The 27,168-nt window shown below is 38.5% G+C and overlaps 2 protein-coding genes and 1 pseudogene across 3 annotated transcripts; all 3 read left to right on the top strand.

Moving 5' to 3' along the window:
• Positions 1-10,102: 10,102 nt before the first annotated feature.
• On the top strand, positions 10,103-11,455 carry LOC120781498 (annotated as a pseudogene).
• A 772-nt stretch (positions 11,456-12,227) lies between these two features.
• LOC120781620 (respirasome Complex Assembly Factor 1-like) lies at positions 12,228-13,716 on the top strand (the record flags this gene model as incomplete). Its single annotated transcript, XM_040113853.1, has 3 exons — positions 12,228-12,236; positions 13,321-13,424; positions 13,492-13,716. Coding segments are annotated over 3 exons (312 nt in total), but the record flags the coding sequence as incomplete, so codon positions are not given.
• Positions 13,717-24,307: 10,591 nt separating this feature from the next.
• LOC120781429 lies at positions 24,308-26,564 on the top strand. Of its 2 annotated transcripts, none has more exons than XM_040113650.1 (3): positions 24,308-24,616; positions 24,697-24,977; positions 25,037-25,479. In XM_040113650.1, the coding sequence occupies exons 1-3, from the start codon at positions 24,500-24,502 to the stop codon at positions 25,260-25,262; spliced, it is 624 nt and encodes a 207-aa protein (XP_039969584.1). In that variant the 5' UTR covers positions 24,308-24,499; the 3' UTR covers positions 25,263-25,479. The 2 variants fall into 2 exon arrangements, 1 of the variants encoding a protein (XP_039969584.1); XR_005706060.1 differs by lacking the exon at positions 24,308-24,616 and adding an exon at positions 25,529-26,564 and having other exon boundaries at positions 24,625-24,977; positions 25,037-25,472.
• Positions 26,565-27,168: the final 604 nt, after the last annotated feature.

The raw sequence follows: 27,168 nt of genomic DNA, 5'->3' as shown, positions 1-27,168 counted from the left end.
GAAGAGATTGGTTATGAGAGTATTGATGATTTCGAGAGTGACTCTGATGATTTAATAAAAACACAAAATGCAGACGCATCAATCCACAATGTTGCCGTTGTTGATGACCATTTTGAGGATGAAATAGATTTAGGAACGTCGTTACATAATTACGTTGTGAACATGATAAATGATGACGATAATATAGGGATTGCTAGAGAAGCCGGGACTTCCGCAGGGTCAGATGAACCTATCGCCAAATTTATTTCCTTCATTATTCAAAAACTTGTCTGTGGATCCGAAGTCTTCTGAATTTGACAGGGTAATATGAAAAACAGGAAATATTCAATATACCAATGCTGAAATTAGCTTTAGAGGTAGCATATCCGATAATTTTATGGCTTTGCAAACTCCTTTTCAGGTTTGGTCATTCCTATTTCCAGAATCTTTGGAGCTCAAAATAGCTGAGTAAACTAAAATTTACTCCGAACTTAATGAAGCTTTTAATTTTGATTTATTCGATTTACGCAAATTTATTGGTATCTTATTTTATATGTCTTACTTCAATCTCCCGAGTACAAGAGATTATTGGTCTGAAAATGGCAACCATTGTGTTCTAATAATACAACGATGACTAGGAACCGATTTGAAAAAATACGGCAATTCATCCACTTTAATGAAAAAGAAAATGCTCCATCTCGAGACGATCCAAACCGCGATGGACTATCAGCCCTATTCTGCATTTCTACTCGAATCGAAATTTTCTCCGATTGGCAACTTTGGTATTCTGCGTTTCGATTCAACTTCGAAAATTCCAATTCTATGTATTCTGCATTGCGATCGTAATTACGTTTTTGTACGTTGAAGTTTTGTCGGCGGAACGCCGTTATATGTATGTATGTATATTCATTTTCGTGCACTTGGATAAAATAATTTCCTCAAATATGTAAGTAAAACTTTATGATTATAGTTCTAAAAGACATAATGGTGGTGCCCTTGGTTGTTTGTGCTTAAATGATATTTTTTGATATGTTTGCAGGTCAAAAGTAACAACGGCAGAGCAATACGAAAAAATTGTGTGATATGATGGCCACGAAAAGAGATATTGCGTAGGGCTTCCAAAAGCGACCGAAGGAAGAAGTACAGGAGTTTTGGGAGGAGGTTGCAAGGAATTTAAATGCACTTGGCCCACCAACAAAAGATTCCAATACATGGAGGTAAGGTATTACCTAGCAATTAATTTTAAAAAATTAAGTTAAATTTAACGTTTTCGTGCAGGTCTGGATTGACTGAAAATGCTACATGAAGCGAAAATTATCGCATAACAAAAAGAAAGGATGAGCACCGGTGGAGGTCCTTGCCGTTTACAACGCATAAGCCCACTTGATGAAAAGGTGATAGCTTTGACGGGTTTGAAACGGATGATATCCCTTCAACCAGTAGAGCTAGCAGACAAAATAGAGAGGCGAGAGCAGACAACCAGAGCACTTCTTCATTACTTAAGCAACAGATACAAATCAAAAGAATTTTATGCAGAGACGAAAAAAATTCAGCTGCCTTTGGTAAAATGAAAGAAGTTACTTCATATTTACGGCACATGAATCGTTCTCTAGAAACTTTGGCGGAGACTGCAGTGAAGCAACTTGAAGAACAGAAGCGACACAATAGAATTAAGGAAGAGCTGGTGAAGGAAAAAGTAGAAATAAAAATGCAAATGCTAAGATTAGATCCATTTATTTTACTATTATTCATTTATATAACGAGCTGTGAAATGAAATAAAAGCATTTACTTTTTCAATATAGGAGCTGTAAAATGCACTGAATGCAATTGTTTTTATTTAATAGAATAATGTAGGGCATATTTTGAATAATGCATTGCTCTCCTCCTCAAGTAATATCGCTGCCGCTACTGATTCCATGTTAGTGTTAAAAAAACGCGATATAATTTCTTTATTTTAATAAACCAACAATAATTTGTGTATTTTTGCTTTGTTATATTTCATTTTCACACGTTTCAAGGCAAACAGCTGACTTCGAAAGAGCTACAGCTCCTCCTCTTCTTCTTTCAATCCAATCGTAACTCAGAATACCTATTTTCGATTCAGACGGAGCGTAGAGCGGGAACGTAATCGAAATGCAGAATAGGGCTGTATATCTCATTAGACCATTGATTGATACCCTAAGCAGAACATTCGGTAGCATACCTAAGATAGACCGATTGTGCGTTGATGAACAAATGTGTTCTTCAAAAATGAAAAATTACATGAAGCAATATTTGCCTAACAAGCCTAAGAAATGGGGGTTTAAATTATATGTCTTATGTGACTCCACCCGGTTTGCTTATATGTTTGAAATTTTTTCCGGAGGACCTAACATATCGGGTGATTTTTTAAGAGCTTGATAACTTTTTAAAAAAAAAAACGCATAAAATTTGCAAAATCTCATCGGTTCTTTATTTGAAACGTTAGATTGGTTCATGACATTTACTTTTTGAAGATAATTTCATTTAAATGTTGACCGCGGCTGCGTCTTAGGTGGTCCATTCGGAAAGTCAATTTTGGGCAACTTTTTCGAGCATTTCGGCCGGAATAGCCCGAATTTCTTCGGAAATGTTGTCTTCCAAAGCTGGAATAGTTGCTGGCTTATTTCTGTAGACTTTAGACTTGACGTAGCCCCACAAAAATAGTCTAAAGGCGTTAAATCGCATGATCTTGGTGGCCAACTTACGGGTCCATTTCTTGAGATGAATTGTTCTCCGAAGTTTTCCCTCAAAATGGCCATAGAATCGCGAGCTGTGTGGCATGTAGCGCCATCTTGTTGAAACCACATGTCAACCAAGTTCAGTTCTTCCATTTTTGGCAACAAAAGTTTGTTAGCATCGAACGATAGCGATCGCCATTCACCGTAACGTTGCGTCCAACAGCATCTTTGAAAAAATACGGTCCAATGATTCCACCAGCGTACAAACCACACCAAACAGTGCATTTTTCGGGATGCATGGGCAGTTGGCCACCAAGATCATGCGATTTAACGCCTTTAGACTATTTTTTTGTGGGGCTACGTCAAGTCTAAAGTCTACAGAAATAAGCCAGCAACTATTCCAGCTTTGGAAGACAACATTTCCGAAGAAATTCGGGCTATTCCGGCCGAAATGCTCGAAAAAGTTGCCCAAAATTGGACTTTCCGAATGGACCACCTAAGACGCAGCCGCGTCAACATTTAAATGAAATTATCTTCAAAAAGTAAATGTCATGAACCAATCTAACGTTTCAAATAAAGAACCGATGAGATTTTGCAAATTTTATGCGTTTTTTTTTTAAAAAAAGTTATCAAGCTCTTAAAAAATCACCCGATATTACTCCAGGGCGAACCAGATTTGAAGTCATCTGCAAATATTGTTGTTAGACTTTTGCGTGAGGTTCCTCGTTATCAAAATCATATCGTTTATTTTGATAACTACTATACAACTGTGCCGTTGTTAGTATATTTACGATCTCAAGGTATACTTTCAATTGGGACTATTCGTCGCAATCGGATTAAAAACTGCAAACTTCCAAATGAGAAAGTAATGTCAAAATATGAGCGTGGAACCAGCCGCGAATACGTTGCTTCAATTTACGGCGTCGATGTGACATCATTGTCATGGAAGGACAACAAGATTGTTAATCTTCTTTCAACTTACATACATCGGTATGAAACCAATCTTGACGATTGGTCAAAACGAAGATTTACCTCCAACATCTTCCTCCATAAAACGTTACGACAAAAAGGACAAGACATTTAAAATGATTTCCTGCCCAGAAATAATTAAACAGTACAATCGTCATATGGGTGGCGTAGATTTACTTGACAGCTGTATGGGTCGTCATAAAATCACGATGAAAAGTCGTAAATGGACCAACAGAATGTTTTAACACTTACTAGACTTAACATGTGCTAATGCATGGATTCTGTACAAACGAATTAATAAGAATCGCCTCGGATATAAAGAAATGCGTCTTATTGATTTTAAGTTAGAAGCCGCGGATTCCCTATTTAGTTTCAAATCTTTTGAAGCCCCTAAACGTGAACGTCCTTACCTCCAGCCGTTTTTAGAGGAAAAAAAGAGGAAACCGAATTCTTCTGTAGCATTATCAAAAGACAGCCGATTGGACATGACGGATCACTGGACTACAATGGGGGAAAAAGGCAGATGTAAGTATCCCAATTGTTCGGGACAAACAAAAATGTTTTGTTCTAAATGTAAAGTAAATTTATGTATGACATCAGAAAAAAATTGCTTTTATAATTATCACCATTTTTAAGATATAATAAGTTTTCTTTACCAATACATAAGTGTATTAATGTAAAACGACTATATAAAAAAAAATTTTCCAAAACACTTTTGTTTAGTAAGTTATGCACCAAATTTTATATTATTTTATACGAACATTTATGAAATATGAATACATTTTTAATAAATTACTTTCCTTGCAATATAAGCCGCATTTTAATCGTTTGAATACAAAGTTTAGCTCATTTGGGTATTGAAGTAAAAAATGAAGGGAATGCCCAGTGTATCTTTAAGGATACAACCATTATTTTTAAAAAAATTTCTCCGAAAGTAATTTTTTTCAAAAAATCGTCGAAGAAACCACGTTCCACATATATTTTTACATAACATATAAATTTTTTACAAAAATCTGAGGCCTTGGGCATTTAAGGGTTAAATATAATAATATATTATATATCGTCACCTAAAATACAAACCAATGTATCATAAAAAATAAATGGAAATCGCTGACAGATATAATAACCAAAAAATATAACTACTTTATATCCAAAACTCAAATTTTGTTTCAATATGAGTGCATGATAACCAAAAAATATAACCACTTTATAACCAATATTGAAACAAAACTTAAGTTTTCGTTATAAAATTTATACAGTTTGGTATTTATTATATTTAAAATATAAGTTTTGGATATAAAGTGGTTATATTTCACGGTTATTATGCACTCACCTTACACTTTATTACGTAACATTATTATATAATATTACTTATTTGCTTAATAAATTTAAAAAAGAAAATATCCATATGCATGAATAGAGGAACTTTTGCGAAAAAGAAAAAAAAAAAGAATTTCAGCGAATTGCCTTGTCATCACGTGGCAGCGCTCCATTTCTTCGTAATTTTTGGTAAACAAATGAGGTTCAAACGAGTGTAAAATGTAATTTTTAAAATAAAGATTTTTTGAATAAAAAACCTGCTAAGAGTGTAAAATGTGGATTTTTTTTAAAAGATTATAGTGTAATTTAATTAATTTGAAGAGAAAAATGTGAATAAAGTGGGTTTAACGTGGTGAAATAGCTTCTCGAAATGTTCAAATTTTGCGAATTTTTGAACTTTAAGGTCGAATATCTCGTAAACTAAGCGTTTGCGGTACCTATCTATATATATAAAATTAAGTGGCAAAGCTTCCTGTTCGCATACTCCTAGACGGCTTGCCCGATTTCAATGAAATTTTCAGGGGTGATTGGGGTCTGTTTGGAGGGTGCACATAAGAAATTTAATGTGTGCATCATTGCACGTTTTGCAAAAAAAAAGAAACAACTGGCGGATGTTTACAATTAATAAAAAACATTGACATCGCATGTTGATCGTTTTTGCCTGTCATTCCTTCTTTCTAAGGATGACTGTCAAGCTAACAAGACATACAGAACGTAAGTGTTCCGAATGCACTGAGTGTATAAAAAACAAATAAGGAAGGCTAAGGGCTTCAATTTTTAAATAAAGCCTGGGTGCAGCTTCCTTCTGCAATTTCTTCCGTAAAATTTAGTGTTTCTGACGTTTTTTGTTAGTCCGTTAACGCACTTTTAGTGATTTTCAACATAACCTTTGTATGGGAGGTGGGCGTGGTTATTATCCGATTTCTTCCATTTTTGAATTGTATATGGAAATGCCTGAAGAAAACGACTCTGTAGAGTTTGGTTGACATAGCTATAGTAGTTTCCGAGACACGTACAAATAACTTAGTAGGGGGCGGGGCCACGCCCAATTTTCCAAAAAGATTACGTCCAAATATGCCCCTCACTAATGCGATCCCTTGTGCCAAATTTCACTTTAATATCTATATTTATGGCTTAGTTATGACACTTTATAGGTTTTCGGTTTTCGCCATTTTGTGGGCGTGGCAGTGGGCCGATTTTGCCCATCTTCGAACTTAATCTTCTTATGGAGCCAAGGAATACGTGTACCAAGTTTCATCATGATATCTCAATTTTTACTCAAGTTACAGCTTGCACGGACGGACGGACAGACAGACATCCAGATTTCGACTCTACTCGTCACCCTGATCACTTTGGTATATATAACCCTATATCTGACTCTTTTAGTTTTAGGACTTACAAACAACCGTTATGTGAACAAAACTATAATACTCTCCTTAGCAACATTGTTGCGAGAGTATAAAAATGTTTCAACATTGTGTGTATTTTTCTCAGATTTCAACGTGATTAACATTCTGCGTACAACACAAAGCAAGTGAGTATTGTTGTTGTTTCATATGTGATGCCATGCGGTTCGATTGTCGCTTGAAAATGCGCGGTGTGTGTAAAAAAAAGTGTTTCAACATTGTGTGTTTTTTCCAGATTTATTTCCATCCATTTGCTACATTTATTCGAACCGATTTTGTGTTTTTCTGCTGACCGTGCAACACACACAAAGCAAGTGAGTATTGTTATTGTTTCGTAAGTGTAAGTGTCACTGTTGGTGGGTCTTATTGCATATGCGTGTGTGGGTAAAATACATAGTTTAAGATGTAGTTTTAGGTTAATTTTTCCATTTTTATTTATATACTTCAAATATGCATATTTTTATTTATGTACTTCAAATATGCATACTCTAGCACGACCACCGGGGACAACACTAACTACCTTTTTCGAGTTGTGTGAAAACGATAAATTTGCAAGAACATTGCTATATTCCGAAATATCACAATATTTCACTTGCAATCCATCATCGAAAACATTTCAACGACGAAAGCAAGGGGAGCGTGTTGACGGTTATCCAAATGTCCGTAAAACCGATGCCATAAGACGCATTTACACCATCCATCCGAACAACGCCGAATGTTTTTATTTGCGTCTGCTATTAGTCAACGTGACCGGACCAAGATCATTTGATGATTTGAAAACTGTTGACGGTCAGTTGTGTGCGACGTATCGTGAAGCATGTCAGCGATTGCATTTGTTAGAAGATGATATGCATTGGGACACCGCACTTCATGACGCATCACTCACATCTCATCCAATACAAATACGCGTACTATTCGCCATAATAATATCTACATGCCTTCGGTCAAATCCGCAATAACTGTGGAATAAGTACAAAGACTGCATGACCGAGGACTTATTAATTTTGGCGCGTAATCGAGCATCGGACGCAGACTTGCTATATACATTACAAATATATAATTCTGCTTTGATATTGGTCGAAGATCTGTGCCTTACAATTGCGAATAAGGCATTAGCGCAACTTGGCATTACTGCGCCCAGTCATTGACCATGAGCTTCAACGTGAACAACAATACGATTGCAATGAATTGCGTGCTTTCATACAAGCTAACATTACCAAATTGAATATTCAGAAGAAAAATGCTTATGATAAGATTATACGAGCGGTTGACAATAACGCCGGTGGATTCTACTTTCTTGATGCGCCCGGTGGTACAGGGAAAACGTTTCTGATCGCAATTGTTTCGTCAGGCATCGCTGCTACTCTACTTGGTGGCGGCCGAACAGCACATTCTGCGTTGAAATTACCGTTGAACATCCAAGTCGTTGAAACACCAACGTGCAACATATCGAGGAATTCAACAAGGGCAAAAGTTTTGCGAGGAGCTGGAATAGTTCTATGGGATGAGTGCCAAATCCTGCCTACGAAATAAACGTATGTTTAAAATCGTCAGTTTTGTGGAGATATGTTCAAAGGCTGACTCTTACCATCAACATGCGAGTCCAATTGCAAAATGATCGATCCGCAGCGGCGTTTTCGAAGCAGTTGTTGGACATTGGCGAAGGCAAAATACCAATCGATGATACCGGTTTGATCACATTGCCGAACAACTTTTGTACACTTTTACAATCGAAAACAGAATTGATTGAAAGTGTATTTCCGAATATTGTTCAACACTATCAACGCCACGATTATTTAAGTGAACGCGCAATATTGGCACCGAAAAATGTACACGTCAACGAAATCAATTTTGCCATTCAAGAAAAACTGCCAGGAGAAGCTACAACATATATGTACATCGATTGATAGCGTTTTAAATCAAGATGAAGTAGTCAATTATCCAACTGAATTCTTGAATTCTTTGGATCCCCCCGGTCTGCCACCGCATCGTTTGGTCCTGAAAGTCGGTTCACCCATTATACTTCTACGAAATCTGAAGCCACCGACTTTGTGTAATGGCACAAGACTTTTAGTCAAAAAATTGTGGCCAAATTTGATTGAAGCAACAAAACTAAATGGCAAGGCATCAGGTGAAGTTGTACTCTTACCACGCATTCCCATGATTCCAACGGACATGCCGTTTGAATTCAAGCGCTTGCAGTTCCCAGTACGTCTTGCCTTTGTGATGACCATCAACAAATCGCAAGGGCAAACGTTTCAAGTGTGCGGCGTCAATTTGGAAGAACCGTGATTCTCCCACGGCCAATTGTTGTATACCAATATGTTTTATAAATGTGTTATAAATAAGTAACAGTTTTACAACAATAAATAAAACACAAAGTAAAAACCCTTAAGAGTTTTAATCGATTTAGGTGAGCGAAACGCACAGGGTAACAGCTAGTAACCCTATATATTTTTTAATCCGGAGGTCTCTTTCCAACGGTACCTTCAAATCGCGGCGCCAAAGAAATCGGAATTGTGCCGGCTATATTGACTGTGCTCCTGAACCAGGCAGTTTTTTTAGGACAAACCCGTCAAATATGTTTAATATCGCAACAAAAAATGGCATTGTCAAGGTAAAGCTGATACTTTGCTATATTATGAGTGAAGGACGCAAATACATTCATAATAAACCAAATATCTAGCATGAAAATATAGCGGAATAATTGGAGTGTTGATAAAAAGGTTTATTATAATTTGAGATACTATATTGTTTGGTGTAGGATCAAAAGATAAGGAAAAGCAATAATAAATCAAATTCAAATAATTATTAGAAAATTAACTCTTTATTTCTGTTCCACATGAGGTACATGTGCATACCTTTTGGCAATTTCCACGACAGCTGGTTCTACGTATCGGAATTGACTCGGATTTTATCCGACCAAGGGCTGTTTTTTCGGCGGTCTAACCCCGTTTGGATAGGTGAAAGTTAATTTGTGTTTGTCACCATTGGAGCAATGCCTTGCAGCAGGGTTGCTCCGTATCCTCCTAACTCGTGCTGGCATTGAGTCCAACCCGGGCCCGGAGGAATTTTTCTGCTGCGTATGCGCAAAACGGCTCCATCCAAACTCCACCTCGGTCAGGTGTAATACATGCAATGGATCGAGCCATCTTAAGACCTGTTCGGGCCTTAAGACTCACAGGGAGTGGACCACGAGTTACGTGCCCCATGTTGCCTACGCAATACTGCGTACACAGCCTCTACGGCTGTGCAATCTGCACATTGTTCGCGCGCTGCGCCACCGCTCACCCCGAGTGGCCAACAGAGGACCTACACGGTCCCCAGGAGCTCAAACAGGCAACATAGCTCCCACTCTGACTTAACCAAGCTAAACAGCCGCTCAGATCTTCTGAGTTGAGCAGGTTTCAACGTAATACGTACAGATCGCGAGCGAGATAATGGTGGTGGCCTAGCCTTCATATTGCACAACACCGTGCAGTATCGTCTAATCGATGAAGACATCGACCGCAGGGATACTACCCTAGAATGTCAGGGTATAGCTATCCGGTCAGACCATGTCGAGCTCGAAATATTTAATATATACATCCGCCCCAGTTACATGTTGCCCTACAAGATATCACCCGATAATAGGCGCACTACTTCGCGGTGAAAACCGTTTGGTACTAGGCAACTTTAACGCGCACCACGATCTTTGGCATTCCTACTTGTCAAATGATCGTAGGGGGATGGAGCTGGCGGAACACATTGACGATTCGACATTCTGCACAATGAATGACGAAGCCCCCGCCAGAGTTATGTGCACTTGTAATAGCTCGCCCGATATTACCATTGCTAGCGGTGGTCTGATAAATAGCAAAACCTAGCGTCCTATGCTAACCCTCGCATCAGACCATCTGATCATAATTATCTCGATCGAGAAACCTCCCGATTTCGTTTCTGTGGACGACCGTACCTTCATTAACTTTAATAAAGCTAACTGGGTCGGCTTCACAGAATTTACTGAGAGCACTTTTAATGTTCTACCCATTCCTACGGACGTATGCGTTGGCGAAGGTCGATTCCTCAAGGTGATCGCAGTAGCTACCGCTCGCTTCATCCCGGTTGGAAGAATAGCGGAAATCCGCCCCAATTTCCCAGCCGAAGCAGCCGTTTTAGCTAATGAGCGCGACACCTTACGCCATGCCGATCCCGGGGATCTCCGAATAAGGGATCTCGGAGACACGACGACCGAGTTGAGGTTCAATTCAATGGTCATGCCTCTTCGGACCCGAAGAAGTGCGCGAGCTATTTTAGCCGGCAGTTTACACTGCACCCTTCGGTAGACAAAGCCAAGAGATGAGTTAACCGACGGCTGCGCACAATGCCAAACGACTTCGCGCCACTTACTTTCACCGATGAGGGGGTTCAGGGTGTCATCAACAAGGCGAAATCCTCCAAATCCATTGGCCCTGATGGAATCAACATGCTAATGCTAAAGCAACTAGGCTCGACGGGACTAAAATATCTCACCAAGGTCCTCAACCTGTCGCTGACCACTCTTCAAATACCCGATGTGTGGAAAGTCGGAAGAGTGATCCCACTACTGAAACCTGGGAAACCCGCCAACAGAGGGGAATCTTATCGGCCGATAACTCTCCTCTCCCCAGTAGTGAAGACACTTGAGGCCTTGTTACTCCTGACCTTCACTCACCACCTGAGCCTAACCAGCCACCAGCATGGATTCCGAAAAGTGCACAGCACCACCACAGCACTTAGCGTCATAAATGCTCAGATAGTTCGTGGCCTCAACCAGAAACCACCCTGCGAAAGAACGATCCTCGTAGCGTTGGATCTGACAAAGGCTTTTGACACGGTCAACCAGGTGGACCATGAACTATCTGAACGGTCGCCAGTCATCCGTACTATTTCGAGGCGAAACATCTAAATTGAGAAGAATTAAACAGGGGGTTCCGCAGGGTGGTGTCGAAGGTAAACAGCTACCTCTCCGACCTTTCTCGTTTCCTCACTGCACAAAACCTCACACTTTCCCCCACCAAATTCACAGCGACCATATTTATAAACTGGACGAAGAAGTATAAACTTGAGCTTAATATTGCAGTCGACAGCGTCAAAATTCCGACAGTCAATAATCCTAAGATTTTAGGTGTAACTTTCGATAGTCTATACTCCTTCTCTCCCCATTGATATTGATATCATCGGCCTCAACACCCGCGCCGTTAGTTCTGCTTTCTCCAGACTGTACAAGGAAGCAAAAGAAATGGGTCTGGCAGTGAACGAGGGCAAGACGAAATATCTCCTGTCATCAAACAAACAGTCGTCGCACTCGCGACTTGGCACTCACGTTACTGTTGACAGTCATAACTTTGAAGTTGTAGATAATTTCGTCTATCTTGGAACCAGCGTAAACACCACCAATAATGTCAGCCTAGAAATCCAACGCAGGATAACTCTTGCTACTTCGGACTGAGTAGGCAATTGAAAATCAAAGTCCTCTCTCGACAAACAAAAACCAAACTCTATAAGTCACTCATAATTCCCGTCCTGCTATATGGTGCAGAGGCTTGGACGATGTCAACAACTGATGAGTCGACGTTGCGAGTTTTCGAGAGAAAAGTTCTGCGAAAGATTTATGGTCCTTTGCGCGTTAGCCACGGCGAATATCGCATTCGATGGAACGATGAGCTGTACGAGATATACGATGACATTGACATAGTTCAGCCAACTAAAAGACAGAGGCTACGCTGGCTAGGTCATGTTGTCCGAATGGACGAAAACACTCCAGCTCTTAAAGTATTCGACGCTGTACCCGCCGGGGGAAGCAGAGGAAGAGGAAGACCTCCACTCCAGTGGAAGGACCAGGTGGAGAAGGACCTGGCTACGCTTGGAATATCCAATTGGCGCCACGTAGCGAAAAGAAGAAACGACTGGCGCGCTGTTGTTAACTCGGCTATAATCGCGTAAGCAGTGTCTACGCCAATTAAGAAGAAGAATACAACTCTGAACGCTATGTTTTCGGATAATTATAACTTATAACTTTATGAGACTATTTGAAACCCTTAATTATATATGCACCAAATTTAATTGATTTGCAGAATTACTCACTTTTCTTGGTTGTATTTTTCTTTATTTTGCCTTGTTTGTTTTTGTAAAATAGCTGGTTCACAGATTTTTCCACATAATTTTGTTATTATATCATTTTGGCAAAAACGTAATTTAACATAAAAAAAACTACGTTTTTGCCAAAATGTTACAACTAAGCGAAAAAAAATCAAGATAAGGAAAAAATTTAAAATGTCATAAAAAAACTGACACATACGAACGCCAAACCCTTTGAGGGTTTTACTATACTGACCTAGTACCATCACCCTGACTTGGAATTTCTCACCCCCCAGATTAGCTGTTGTATTGTGTAATCAATCAAATTTAAGTATGATTCAATTCAAATCCTTAAATATAGAATTTGAGAAAATTTTCCAGATTTCGTTAATACTTTTATTGCCAATCAGACATAATTGATTACACAAGAGAAAATTACTTTCTGGTATAGGAAGAAGATGCAGCAATTTTTGAAAATTATAGATTCTAGAACAGAATCAGTCATAAAAAGCAAGAGAGTTTTAAGCGTCGAAAACTGTTCAGCTACAGAAATAAACAGCAAAAATTAAGAACTTCTTCTTCTTCTTAATTGGCGTCGACACCGCTTACGCGATTGAAATCTTACCAAAAAAATATGTAAACGGAGGGATTAGTTGCATCGTTCAAGACCACTTATAAAAAATTTGAGAGATTTCTTGTGAGGCATATTTTGTGAGGCTATTCTTGCTCAAACCTCATAAGAAATAAGCTTAAAAAAGTCACCACGTGAGGTAAAAAGCTTTTAGCTGTCAAACAGCTGTTTTAAGAAAAATAAGCAAACAACCTTCAATAATGTTTTCTCTAGCAGGATGAATTCTTAGACGTTATCTACTGGGCGAGACAGATTTTAGGCATTCTTTTAGGCATAGTATGGGGCATTGTGCCATTAAAGGGCTTCCTGGGATTAGTACTGTAAGGAATATCCCAATAACAATACAGCATATGTAAATTCATAAAAACTTCTCATATGTTTCCATAGATTCGGTGGTATCAGTTGTGGCATTGTGTACATTTATTCCATAAATTTCCAAGGTATTGATGAGGAGGCTTACGGAGGCGCTTGGGAGCTGGTTAAAGAGGGTTTTATGACGTCATTTGCGGGTTTTCTTGTGACGTGGATAATTTTCTATACTGGACTGCATTATGATACTATAATGGCTGAGAAGGAGCTGTCATAAAGTAGTTCCCAAAGTTAAGGATTGCAGATTTGTTTTAAACCAAAACACCACAGACTTAAGCACATCAACAAAATATTTATAGAAAATATCTATCGAAAATATCTATTAAAATTTTATCCCATTATGAATGCAATATGTTAAAAGCCAGTGGTCCACGGGCGAAATAGTTCAGCAAATGTGAAAAAGTGACCGATTTGTCCAAACTATCTAAGCAGTTCCTTACAGTTAAATGTATAGCTTTCGACCATCATAATTTTAAAACTATTAGTTAATACAATTAGAAAATTTACGACAAACGTAATTAATTATACATTGAGATTCGTTCCTCACAAGTTTCTGCATTTCTCAGCATTTTGTCTTTAGATGTGCTGCATAAATGTACCACTATCGTACGTGTTTAGATTTTTCTATGAAAAAATAAACGTTTAAATGCCGTTAGTTCTTAAAACTTGTTTTTGTCTTTAATTCATTTTTTATTACAAATCTTCATAAAATTGTAAAGAAAAATTCAATTTAAATCAACTATAAGCAAGGCTTAACTTAATAATCCATAGTTTAAACACTACTACCACCGCCAATCGCATTACCATTTAGCGTCGCTCCGTTTGGAGTCAATTCTAGTTCAAAATTTTAACACTTTCCTCCTACCGCCCGATTCCTCCTCCTCAACAATTGCCGCATATACAAATAATAGTTCCTCCATGCTAATTATAACACTCAATTCTCAATTTTTTTAAAAATTTAAAATATTGATTTAAAACAAAACAAACACAGATGTTTTCTATTATGATGGCTGCTTTCACACGTCACAGATATTTGTGAGAATAGTGAGCATTTGAGCTTTTGAATTTTCGCCAGAATAAGGTAACCCTCACTATAGTGAGAAACATCACTGTAGTGAGGTTGGTGACTTTTGTGAGGGCATGAGAATAGGTCTGTAAGTTTAACAACCCTTTATTCCTGGTTTCTACTAAGCATCATCAATACCAACCAAACATGCATTATCAAGAAATGCGTTCTCAACATGTAAGCAACAAACATCTGGCAATGAAATAATTCTGTGCGATAACCACCGCCGCATCTCAACAATAACAAACAAGTAATAACAGACACCGAATTTCAACAAAAAAATGGCAAGCAGATAATAACTAATTCATCTCAATAGCAACAAACAAGTTGCAACCAGACAACAGCAGTCACATCTCGCTAGTATAAATAGCTGTAACTTCTCATATTAAAAACAGTTTTTTAGAATATCAATAAAGGCACGCATTTCGGACTAGCAATTAAAATATATTTTAAGCTCATACCGTGAAAACAATATTAACTCGAGTCAACTGACTGCTCCGCATCTAGAGTAGTGGATAGACCAGCACTCTGTACCAGGAGGGGTCGGAGAAGCACAAAACGAGGGAGTAAGCAACTGGGCCATTAGAGTAATCAGAGGGTTTATACGTAAACAATTTATCGAGTAAATCAGTTACAATATGAAACCAAGAAAAATAATAAAACCTTTTTACATTAAAATGATTGAACATTCGGAAAGCTCAAGAAGAGCTCAATCTAAATATTGAATTCAAATTCCTAATTTTGTTACTAGTACGAACGAATAATGTTATAGAACAAATAATAAAGATTTTACTCTTAATAACACCTGAATTACTATCTACAATATAAAAATTAATCGCAAAATGTGTTGCTAAGCGCATATCTCAACAATTTGGCCAATTTGTTTTTTAATGTTCGTTGAAGTTCAAAGATGCTTTTTACAGCAAGAAAAATTCGAATAATTGCCGGAAAAACTCTATAAGCAGCCCTTTTCTTGAATGTTAGTTTGTTAATAATGCTAAGGCTCGAGAACGGCTGCACCAATCTTGATGAAATTTGCAGACGTTGTTCAATCGTTCAATTTCGGTCCCTTGCTTTTTTATTCCGGCTATTCAAAAGAAAAATGGTTGAAAATTATTCAGTAAAAACTTTGTGTGTTTCACACAAAGTGATCAATTACAATTGAAATTTGTTACCAAGCCACGAAAAGGTCGCGCTAATATCGGTCGGTGTTCTTTTTGCCATCAACGCCAAGGCACATGAACGAGTACTCCCAGGATGAGATGACATACGTGTGGAATTATGGATCGGGGTCAATCAGCAAGCGATCGTCACGTTGTCACAGCACGACTTTTCAAACAACAGTTACGATGTTCTTCTCTGGATGGTGGATAGTGGTTCCACCAGATCAAATTGATGAAATCATTTCTGCGGAAATTCCTGATGCAGAGAAAGATCCAGTATTAAACGAAGTGATGAAAACCAATATGGTTCATGGACTTTGCGGACACCACAATCCCACTTCGGTTTGTATTTCTGACAATAAATGCACGAAACACTATCCACGTGCTTTTCTTTCGTAAGCGGAATAAAGCAACATAGCGGTTATTGGCCTTGAAAAAAGTGAGATCAGCAAGTATCAAATGGGATGGTACGATTCATGAACGTTTTCCGACTGTTGTTCGTCTCGCAGTTCATTTGGAGAATAGCCAAAGAGTGTATTTCAAACCAGGGAATACAGCCAGTGGAAACACCGCCAGCAACAAAATTGACCTTGACAAGTTTTTTCTCAACTTGCGTCAGTGATTTATTCGGAAATGCCTTGGTTTTATACATGGAATGCATCGTCGAAGAAATAGTTAAACAGAAAGTAAGGCCAATCAGTAGATGGGAATCCAGGCGTGTTCTCAACTAATGCATTTAGGACTATTTAATACAATCCACCCGAAAAACGGCGATTGCTTCTACCTTCAGTTGCTGTTGATTAATGTACGCGGCTCAGTATATAAAGTAATAAACCTTTGCTTTGTTTACATACGAATGAAACACCTCAATTATATAAAATTACAGATTGTTTATTGAAGAACACTTGTATTCTTGTTGGCGTCTGTATAATGAGTGACGCTTCTTAAAACTAAAAACTAAGAATTAGGAATTCAGTAGAAACTGAAATTCCAAGAATGTACAGAGCAGGAATAATGGGATGCCCAACTCGTCTCTCACTGGAAGTGAGAGAACAATTGCTAAACGTCAAAACCACCTAAACTTTGACAGTTGACTGGATTGAGGAGGTTTTGACGTTTAGCAATTGGAAAAGAGGGACGACCAGATTAAAATCCCGCCAAATTATTATTCGAATGGAGACATTTTTCATTTTTTTGTCTCCATTTGTAACGGCCATTATTTCGAAGAATACCGAATGCGCAACAGCACGCAGATTGAAAGCTGTAAGTATATTTTAATTTTTATTAAATAAACTTGCATTTATTTTATACTTTTTTATTTATTTTACAGATAAAATGCCGAAAACAACCAGCAATTGGAGAAAATGTGTTGTTGGCTGCAACGAGCGAGGAATAACATTTAGTTTTCCAAACAGTGGAACGGATCTCGAACGGTGAGTGAAAAACCATAAATAGTGCAAAAAGTGTTTGTGAATTTGTGAAAAATTTCGATGAAATCAGTGTTAATAAAATTGAATTTCTGTGTGTTTTTAAATGTGATGTGCTGAACAAGTAGAGCGCGACAGTCTGCAAGCGACATCTGTCAAATATTAAAATACACATGTTCTTATGGACACAGTTATGTAGTCGTGCAGCTGCCTCAATAACTGTGTCCATAAGAACATGTGTATTTTAATATTTGACAGATGTCGCTTGCAGTCTGTCGCGCTCTACTTGTTCAGAGCGTAACTGTCAATTTATTGCCATTGCCGTTAATTAGTTAAATAAATTATTTTAAAGTAACGATTTATAATTGAATATTTATGATAGTTACAAAAAAAGTCGTACTTTAAATATTCATTAAATATACACTTTTTGCACTATTATTATTATTATTATACATATTTTATAATTAAATGTTGGCTCAACCGTTTAGGTGTTTCCGATGAAACACGTAAACATATTTTTGCTTGTGAGCGGCATTTTTCGGCGAAAATGCGCCTTGAAAAGCGATTGCGTTCGGGGGCCGTTCCCGATATAAATTTAAAAGTTGAGCCTACATTTGACGTCCCAAATTCCGAATTAAAAAATACAATTTTATTGGGTCTAGAAGATTTTGCTCCTCAAGTTGAAGAAGCTGTCTCAAATGCACAAAATGCATCGAGGCAGCTTTTTCCAAGTATTGAAAATGAAATTGAAGATGGAATTTTAGAGCCTCTTCCATTTTTTGAGGAGGATGTATCTTTTAATTTTGATAAGGCCGCGCAAACAGGTAGGGGTCTGACCGCAGGTACAGAAAGGAAGAAGAAATTGAGGGAAGAGAATAGGGTTTTGAAAATAAAGTTAGGTAAAAAAGAGCAGGAAAATAGAAGTTTAAAGGCCCAGTTAGTTGAAATGGCCGCAGAGTTAGAAAGATGTAGGGAACAGCTAAGGAATAGCTCATTTAGGGAACAGTCAGACCCTCTTTCTTTAGTTTGTAGTAAAGTTCCTCCTCAGTTAGGTGCTTGCATTAGGAGTAGTTTTATAAATAGTAATCGCCGTACCCTGGTCGGCGATATGACAATTTTTTGAAAACGATAGCTTTGGGTGTATTTTTTCTATCGCCAGTTGCTTATCGGCACTTAAAGCACCAATTAGATTTTCCATCCGAAAGTACTTTGGAAAACTTTGTTACAGACTGGCCCCGTTTCCCAGGTTGCACCCAAAGTAGCATAAAATCGTTAGAGATTAGGAGTAGGGGATTCACTTCCGAACAAAAGTTCGTGTCGGTTTCATGTGATGAAATGTCACTGAAATGTCATTTGCAGTATGATAGGAAATTCGATAGGGTGATAGGTATTGAGGATTATGGCGATGAAAATCGCACTAGCAACTACTGCAATGACTATAATGGTGCAAGGTATAGGTGGACAGCCTTGGTCCCACCCATTGGCTTATTTTTTCGTAAAAGGTTCCTGCAAAGGGGATGTCCTCAAGAAATACATTCTTGAAGCCATTACCCAACTGCAACATATAGGACTAATTCCTTGCCATTTTGTTTGCGACCAGGGCACCAATTTTCAGAATTTCGCTAATTTGTTAGGTGTTTCAGCGTCACGGCCTTTTTTTAATGTTAATGGCAAGGAAGTGTATTTTTTTACGATAGCCCCCATTTGATAAAAAGTAGTCGTAACTGTTTACAAAATTTAAAAAATACGGTTTTCTTTAAAAATAGACGGGTAAGTTGGTCGGATATTGTTCATTTTTATGAAACCGACTCTAAGTCGAGTTATCGGTGTGCGCATAAATTAACCGATGCTCATATTTATCCAAATACCTTCCAGAAAATGAAGGTTAAATTCGCGTCTCAAGTATTGAGTAATACGGTCGCTTCTGGTATGTTGTCCCTATATAGCTCGGGAGCCTTAAGCCTTTATTAACACCGCGGAATTCGTTTCGTTTTTTAATAAATTATTTGATATTTTAAATAGCAGTTTCGTTGAGGCTGTTGTACCCACTAAAAAAGTGTTTGTAGGTTCCCCTGAACAATTAGACTTTTTAAATGAGGCAGAAGAAGTTTTAAAAACTATTCGGGTCGTAGACGAATTAGAAAGCAACACAACCAATAATTTTAGTTTTACAAAGGGGTGGGTGTTAAATATTAACAGTTTAAGACGATTGTGGCGATTTTTATCACACTCAGGTTTTCCCTACTTGAAGACGAGACGACTATGTCAGGACAGTTTAGAACATTTTTTTGGTCAGATTCGAAGCAGAGGAGGTACTAGAGTAACCCCCTATATGTTCTCTAGTTTGTTTAGGAAATCGTGGGGCTTACGTTACGTAAACGTCGTAACAAAAGGAAACTGTGAGCTGCCTTTGGAACCTGATGCTACAGTACTTTCGGAACATAGTAATAATGTTCTACGTAATGTGTGTAATGATTCACTATTGAATGACCTTTCTTGGCAGGATTTTCAAGGTCTACCACGGCCTGAACACTCCCTCGTTAGATCAATAACATTAGATAGTAGTTTAGAAATTAATTTTTTTAAAGAAAATGCATTTAGCTACTTTTGCGGCTATTTTTATGTAAAAATTTTCAAACTGCACACATGTTCCCTGCCTTTACCATATTTAGGAGATGAAATTCCTTCGGACGAATTCATCTTCATGCATCAAAATCAAATAGACAAATGCAATTTAGTGAAGCCGCCTGAGAATTTTATTGCATTTGTAAAAATTTTGAAACCAGATTTTTAGAAGAATTCGACAGTAATTGTCATAAAATAGGAATAGGAGATATTCTTTTTAATAAAATGGAAGATGTTAGGCCCTTTTTGTGTTGTGATAATTGTGACCCAAAAATAGTTATAGCCCTTTTTATTAGAATTAGAATATATTTCTTAACTAAATTTTTAAATAAAGACCTTTCTGTCCCTAATTTTAAAACTAAAATTTTGTGTGTTTCACACCTATAGGTTTCAATTTTTTTTTTTATTTTTTAGTGGTTACAATATGCGAACTCAAACTTACGATAGAAAATAAAAACGTAGAAATTTTGTAAACAGTTAGGATAAAGAGGCTCTAAAATAAGAAAGCAATTTTTTTTAAGGAAAATTAGAATTTGGGATATAAATGTAGGCATTTGTATATACATATGTAAATAATTATATTACTGTGATATTTTTATATATTTTTTACATGAATTGTTATTGTTTTGTTTTTATCGTTATATGTATTCATTTATCGTTTTGTTTTTTTCGTTATATAATGAATTGTTATCGTTTTGTTTTTTTTATGTAAATAAATTTTTAATGGGTGATATAGGCCTAAAGGGGAACCGAGCACCCAAAACTAACTTCGGTAACGCGCCATTTTGCATACCTCCTGGGTGGTGTGGAAAGTGCAATTGGGCATTTTAATTTATTCGATCTGGCCACAATGGAAAATGTTATAAAAAACGCTTATTTTGAGGCGCTCTCACACTGGAATAAGTTGGGCATCCCATTATTCCTGGTACAGAGAATGAATAACTGATAAACAGTGTTGCCATATGTGAGTGCCCACAGTACTCCCCCCAAATAAAGACTTCTTGAGGTTGAGTTTCAATATCAGATCCTAGCGCGGGTGCAAATGTTTCAGGTACTTTGGTGCATAGGTAGGCTGGTTGATGTACGTGGCGAATTCATTGGCTCGGTGAGAATAGGACTATGTGGCGTGCTGTCGAATACTTCATCATTGGCCGAATGAGCTGGTTTTAGGCGCTCGATGCTTACATTTATAACCTTGCCGTTAACCTCGATGGCAAAAACACGTTCATCAAGTCTTTTAATCACTTTGTGTGGGCCTGAATATGGCTGGTCAACTGGTCGTTTAGTTGCGTCGATCCTCAGGAATACGTGTGTGCATGTTGATAGTTCTTTGAAACAGAACGTTTTCTGACGGCAATGGTGGGTTGAAGGAACTGGTCTGATTTTCCTCATATATGAGCGAAAACCTTCAAGGAAACATTGGGAATCTCCTGGTGGATCTCCATCTGAGAAAAATTCGCCAGGAACCCGGAGTGTTGTCCCATATAGATATTCTGCAGGTGATGCCTTTAAGTCTTCGTTGTAGCAAGTTCTCAATTCCAATAATACTGTTGGTAGAACCTGAGTCCACTGAGAGATTTGATGACACATGATGGCGGCTTTGAACGTGCGGTGCCACCTTTCTACCAGACCGTTGGCTGCTGGGTAGTATGTCGTGGTGCGAATACGTTTGCCGCCGACTAACCGTGCTAGAGCTGTAAAAAGCGCACTTTCGAATTGGGTACCTTGATCGGTAGTGAGTAGCTTCGGGCATCCGTAGCAGGCGATCCAATGGGAGTAGAACACGTTGGCAACCGTGCTTGCCGTTATGTCTTTAATGGGTACCGCTTCTGGCCATTTCGTAAATCGGTCGACCATAGTCATGCAGTACTTGAATCCGTGAGAGTCCGGCAAAGGTCCGACTAGGTCCAAATGGACATGATCGCATCTCTCGTCCGGAATAGGGAATGTGGCGGGTGCTGCGTGTACATGGCGACCTATTTTGGAACGTTGACATGGGACACATTCTCGAGCCCATTGCGTAACATTTTTGTTCATTGATGGCCATACGTATCTTTGAGCGATTAGTTTCACTGTCACCCTGCCGCTGGGATGTGAGAGGTTGTGTAAAGTTTGGAAAATTTTCTGACGTAGCGGTGCTGGCACGAATGGTCTAATTTTATTTGTTGAAACGTCACAATAAATAGTCTGCCCGTTGGGATCAAAGGCAAGCGTCTGTAACCTTAATAATATTTCGTTATTTGAAAGAATTTGCTGCACCTCTTCGTCCGAGGCCTGCGCTCGGGACAGCTCATTGTAGTCAACAACTGCTGGTAGATGCATCGTTTCAACGCGTGAAAAGGTGTCAGCGACGTTGTTGTCTGAACCGGAGATGTACTCAATGTTAGTCATGAATTGGCTGATGAATCCTAGCTGTCTGATCTGGCGAGGTGAGGATTTATCCGATTGTTGATGGAACACACAAGTCAATGGCTTATGATCTGTCCTGACAACAAACTCACGACCTTCAACCCAGTGTCTAAAGTACTTGATGGCTTCGTATACAGCTGTCAATTCTCTATCATATGTGCTGTAGTTAATCTGTGCGGGTCACAACTTTTTCGAGAAAAATCCAAGTGGCCTCCAAACGTTTTTATGTTTCGTCACACGTAATCCGAAGTTCGGCGGCTGGTGATGGATGAGCTAGGAGAGTTGCGGCTGCTAGTTGTTCTTTGATGTAGGTGAAAGCTTGTTCTGATTCTGCTGTCCAAGGTACTCGTCTGCGATCGTTTTTCTTCTTCGAGTCTTTTAAGAACTCGTTGAGAGGTGCCTGGGCAGCGGGAGCGTTTCTGATGTGTCGTCGGAAGAAGTTTATTGCGCCGAAGAATCTTCTTATCTCTAAAATTGTTTTAGGTTTTGGGAAATTCCGTAGCGCTTGGACTCGGCTTGGAAGTGGTGCGGAACCGAGTTTCGAAATTCTATATCCCAAGAAATCGACTTTAGAAGCACCCAAAACACATTTTTCCGCATTAATGCACAGGCCGTATTGGCTAAGCCGCTCGAATACTAACTGGAGGTGTTGTATGTGTTGTTGTTCACTGGATGATGCTATCAGCAGGTTGTCGATGTAAGCATAAACGCAATCGAGGTCCGTGAGGGCTTCGTTGGTAAAGCGCTGAAAAGACTGTGCCGCGCTTTGGAGCCCGAATGGCATGCTGATGAACTCGAATAACCCGAACAGGGTTATTATGGCGGTTTTTGGTATGTCTTCCTCGGCCACCGGAGTATGATGAAACGCACGCCTAAGGTCGATTGTAGAAAATATGTTCTTTCCTGCTAATATGCATAATCATGAAAAAGCGAGATTGGGTACCGGTCAGGACTAGTTCGTTCGTTGAGTCTACGGTGGTCTCCGCATGGTTGCCAGTCTCCATTTTCCTTCTTGGCCATGTGTAAGGGACTAGCACAGGGGCTATTTGACGGTCTGACATGACCCAAATCGATTAGGAGCTCAAATTCCTTTTTGGCCACTTTGAGGCGTTCAGGACATAGCGGTCGAACACGTTGCATGCACGATGGTCCGGTAGTAGGGAATTTGTTTCTCTCGGTTAGGGCCGTGACCGCTGTAATGGGGGCGGTTGCATAATGGCCTACACTGTGCGAGTCTGAATTAGGGTGTACTAAGCGACATCGTTTGAGGTCCACAACTAATCAAAATTTGTGGATGAGGTCTGCACCGATGATTGGATACGGTACGTTAGCTATACAGAATATGCAATTAATCGGATGCCGTAGGTATTGAGGGTGTGTGCTTTATCCCCGTAGGTTTCGATTTCGCTACCGTTTGCAGCTTGCAGTCGAAAAGGTGTTGGCATTTTCTTGTTTTTACGAGAAAGTGGAGTTACCGAAATATCCGCGACAGTGTCGACGAGGAAATGCGTACCCGATATGCGGTCGTAAACGAATAGTCGGCGATGTGTTATGTTGCCACCAGCATACGCCGTGTCTACTGGGGGCTGTTTGTGTTTCCCTGAAACGTGCAGGGCCATGTGCACTTTTTGGCACGTTGACCAGATTTTCGATCATAATAACATGATGAGCTTGTAGCATTGTCCTGTGATGCACTTGGTGTATTTTTATTGAAAGTGCTTTCGTTGAATGATGCTTTGTCGAGCCTCTGAGTCTTGCCAATCTGGGCACCCATCGCCCGATTTCGTTGCACAATTTTGTTGTTGGTCCATTTAACGTTTGCTGTTCAATTGTAGGGGTCACCAATTATGTGGCGAATGAAACACCACAATTATATAAAATTACAGATTGTTTATTGAAGAACACTTGTATTCTTGTTGGCGTCTGTATAATGAGTGACGCTTCTTAACCTTTATCTACTCTTCGTGTCGAAAACGACGCAAAAGCAATACATTTTTTAATTTTTATGAAAAGAGGCGGCAAGAAGTCAACTGAATTTCTCGACTTTGTTAATAACATTAATTTGCTTTGTTTAAAATGTTTTTCGTTCCACAAGTTTTTTTTTTTTGTGGATTGTGTTAAAAAAATTACGTTGGCTACCCTCCTGCGTCGTTTTCGACGCATATGAGAAAACATCTGTTTTTTGGCGGGAAACTGTTCGTTTCGCGAGTTATTGGGTTTTTTGCAAGTGATGAAGTAATTTGTGATTAATTTACACATAAAAGAGATGTAAAAGAAAAAAATCAATATGTGCCAACCAAATTATTTGTCAAGTGAAGAAATAGGAGTTTTTCTAAATGAAAGTGAAGCAGAAGATAATTGCAGTTTTTCTGATGCTAGTGGTGAAGTGTACGAGCCAGAAGGGTCAAAAGCGAATGAAAGTGATAACTCTTCAAGTGATAGTGATTCTGGTGGTGAGGATTATATTCGAACAACTGATGCTAACGATAGTGATGGTTACACTGCAAATACCGATCCATTGTACGTATCAAAGGATGGTACACTATGGCAGTCAGATCCATTTCAGCCGCAAAGTGGTAGATTTAGGAATGAGAATGTTATCAGTCTTTCGCCTGGCGTCACTCGATTTGCAAAAGCCCGTGTCAACGACATAAAAGATGCTTTTCTCCTATTTTTGCCTCCACATCTAGAAAACATAATTCCAAAGCATACAAATGCATTTGACAAAGCTAAGTATGGCGACGAATTCATGCGAATTGATTCCAGTCTGTTGCAAGCTTATATCGGTATATTGATTTTAACTGGTGTATATAGGTAAAGTAGCGCTGCGTATTTAGGAACCCATTATACAAAAATGTTATGTATATTTTTAGATCAAAAAACGAGTCAACGGTTGATTTGTTCGATGCAGAGTATGGTCGTCCCATATTTAGGGTTATTATGTCAAAAAAGACGTTTGAATATATCAATCAAGTAATTCGATTTGATGATACCATCAGCCGGAGGCAAAAAACATGTGACGATAAATTTGCACCGATCCGAGATGTTTTTGAAAAATGGTCGAATTCATTAGCTGATTATTACAACCCTCATGAATGAGTTACCGTAGATGAACAGCTGCTGGGTTTTAGGGGTCGATGCAAATTTCGTCAATATATGCCTTCGAAATCAGAGAAATGAGGAATTAAGTTTTGGTTGTGCGTCTGTTCTGAGGGTTGCTATATTTGGAAAATTCAGCCCTACTTGGGTAAACCAGTCGGTGCAAGCTCATGTGAAAAAAATCAGTGTCAACGTGTTGTTTTGGATTTGGTTCGTGGGTTGAAGGGACACAACGTGACAATGGATAATTTTTTTTCTTCATATAGTCTCGGCCAGGAATTGCTAACAAAAAGTGTCACGATGGTGGGAACTATGAGGAAAAATAAGAGATCTATTCCGCCAAATCTTCTCAAACGCAAAAAACTACCTTTGTACCATTCAACGTTTGCATTCACAAATCGAGCCCGGAGTTAAAAAGCTACCAACAATTATAAATTATTATAACAAAACTAAAGGTTTGTTATAGATGAGTTCCGATTTATTTGTTTATATTCGTCTATTTGCTTGTTTCATTCAAAATAGGCGGTGTCGATACGGTTGATAAGATGCTTTCCTGCCACAGTTGCAGGAGGAAAACTAATAGATGGCCGATGGCTGTGTTTGCTAATATAATTGACATATCGGCTTTGAATGCATTAATCATTTTCAAGGAAATTAATCCTAACTGGCAGGCTACACAAAAAACCACAATAAGAAAGAACTTTCTACGGGAGCTAGGATTATCACTTGCTAGACCATTTATGACATGTAGAACTTGAAAGCCGAGGTCAAGTTCATCCGCGAATTTGCTCGATATGGCATCTTCACCAAATGCATCGAAAAGATCAAAAAGCGTTCCTCCACAAATTAAAGGAAGGCAAAGATGTGCGATGTGTTTGGAAAGTAATTTTGCTTCAAAAAATAACATGCATACTACAATTTGTTGCTTTTGTTCAAAAGGTACATGCAAAAACATACACAACCGAAACGTATGCGTCAGGTGCATAAAAAATAAGTTAATTTAAGTTTGGAAAAAAATTAAAACAGTATTTTCTCGGTTAAGCTAATAAAAACGACAAAAATAATGTTGGTTTTCGCCGTCCAATTTTCCACTAAAAACAATGGGAAGTACATATGCGTCGAAAACGACGCATGAGGGTAGACAATGTAAGTTATTTTTAGGAGCAGATGAAGGTTTAAACTTAAAACTAAGAATTAGGAATTCAGTTGAAACTAAAATTCCAAGAATAACTTTTGCATGCAAAAAGATACAGTCCTGGGTGGTAAGCTATCTTTTGATATATATAAATTGGTTAACCGTTCCAACAAAAAATTAGTAGTAATTTGCTTATTTAAATAAAATAAGCGTATTTAGAATTAAAAAAAAAAAACCAAAATTGGCTTAGGAAAGCAGCAGCTTTTATGTTTTCTGTCGATCTAGTGTAAACAAACACAGCCGTAGAAAACTCACCACGGTGTGTGCAATTGTTTGAGAAGCCTACGAGCAATTACAATTGCTGGAACATAATAATCACTAGAATAAAACAATGGACGATGCGATAGCTACTTCGCATGCCACTGAAGTTTGCACATTTTTCGCGGTGATCATTTCGACATATCAGCCTCCAAACCCGCGGCAATTATGGGATACGATCAAAAATGACATTGCCGAAGGCATTTTACATCGTATTCGCTAAGAATTGTAAATGGGTAAATTTCGTTTGGTACTTCCATTGGTTCGATATCAATTCCACCTGCCTTTTGTCAATTCATTTCAACGAAAGATAAATTAATCACGAATGTTTATCCGAACATTGGCCAAATTATCGTAACAACGATTGCTCTCGCGCAATTTTAGCTGCCAAAAATAATGATGTTAGTGACTTAAACAGGAATATTCAGAGTCAAATTCCGGGAGGTTTACGCT

This window comes from Bactrocera tryoni, unplaced genomic scaffold, assembly GCF_016617805.1.
Source record: "Bactrocera tryoni isolate S06 unplaced genomic scaffold, CSIRO_BtryS06_freeze2 scaffold_7, whole genome shotgun sequence".
NCBI lineage: Eukaryota > Metazoa > Arthropoda > Insecta > Diptera > Tephritidae > Bactrocera > Bactrocera tryoni.
The sequence above is the reverse complement of the archived record's forward strand: the minus strand, read 5'-3'. Positions and strand labels throughout refer to the sequence as shown.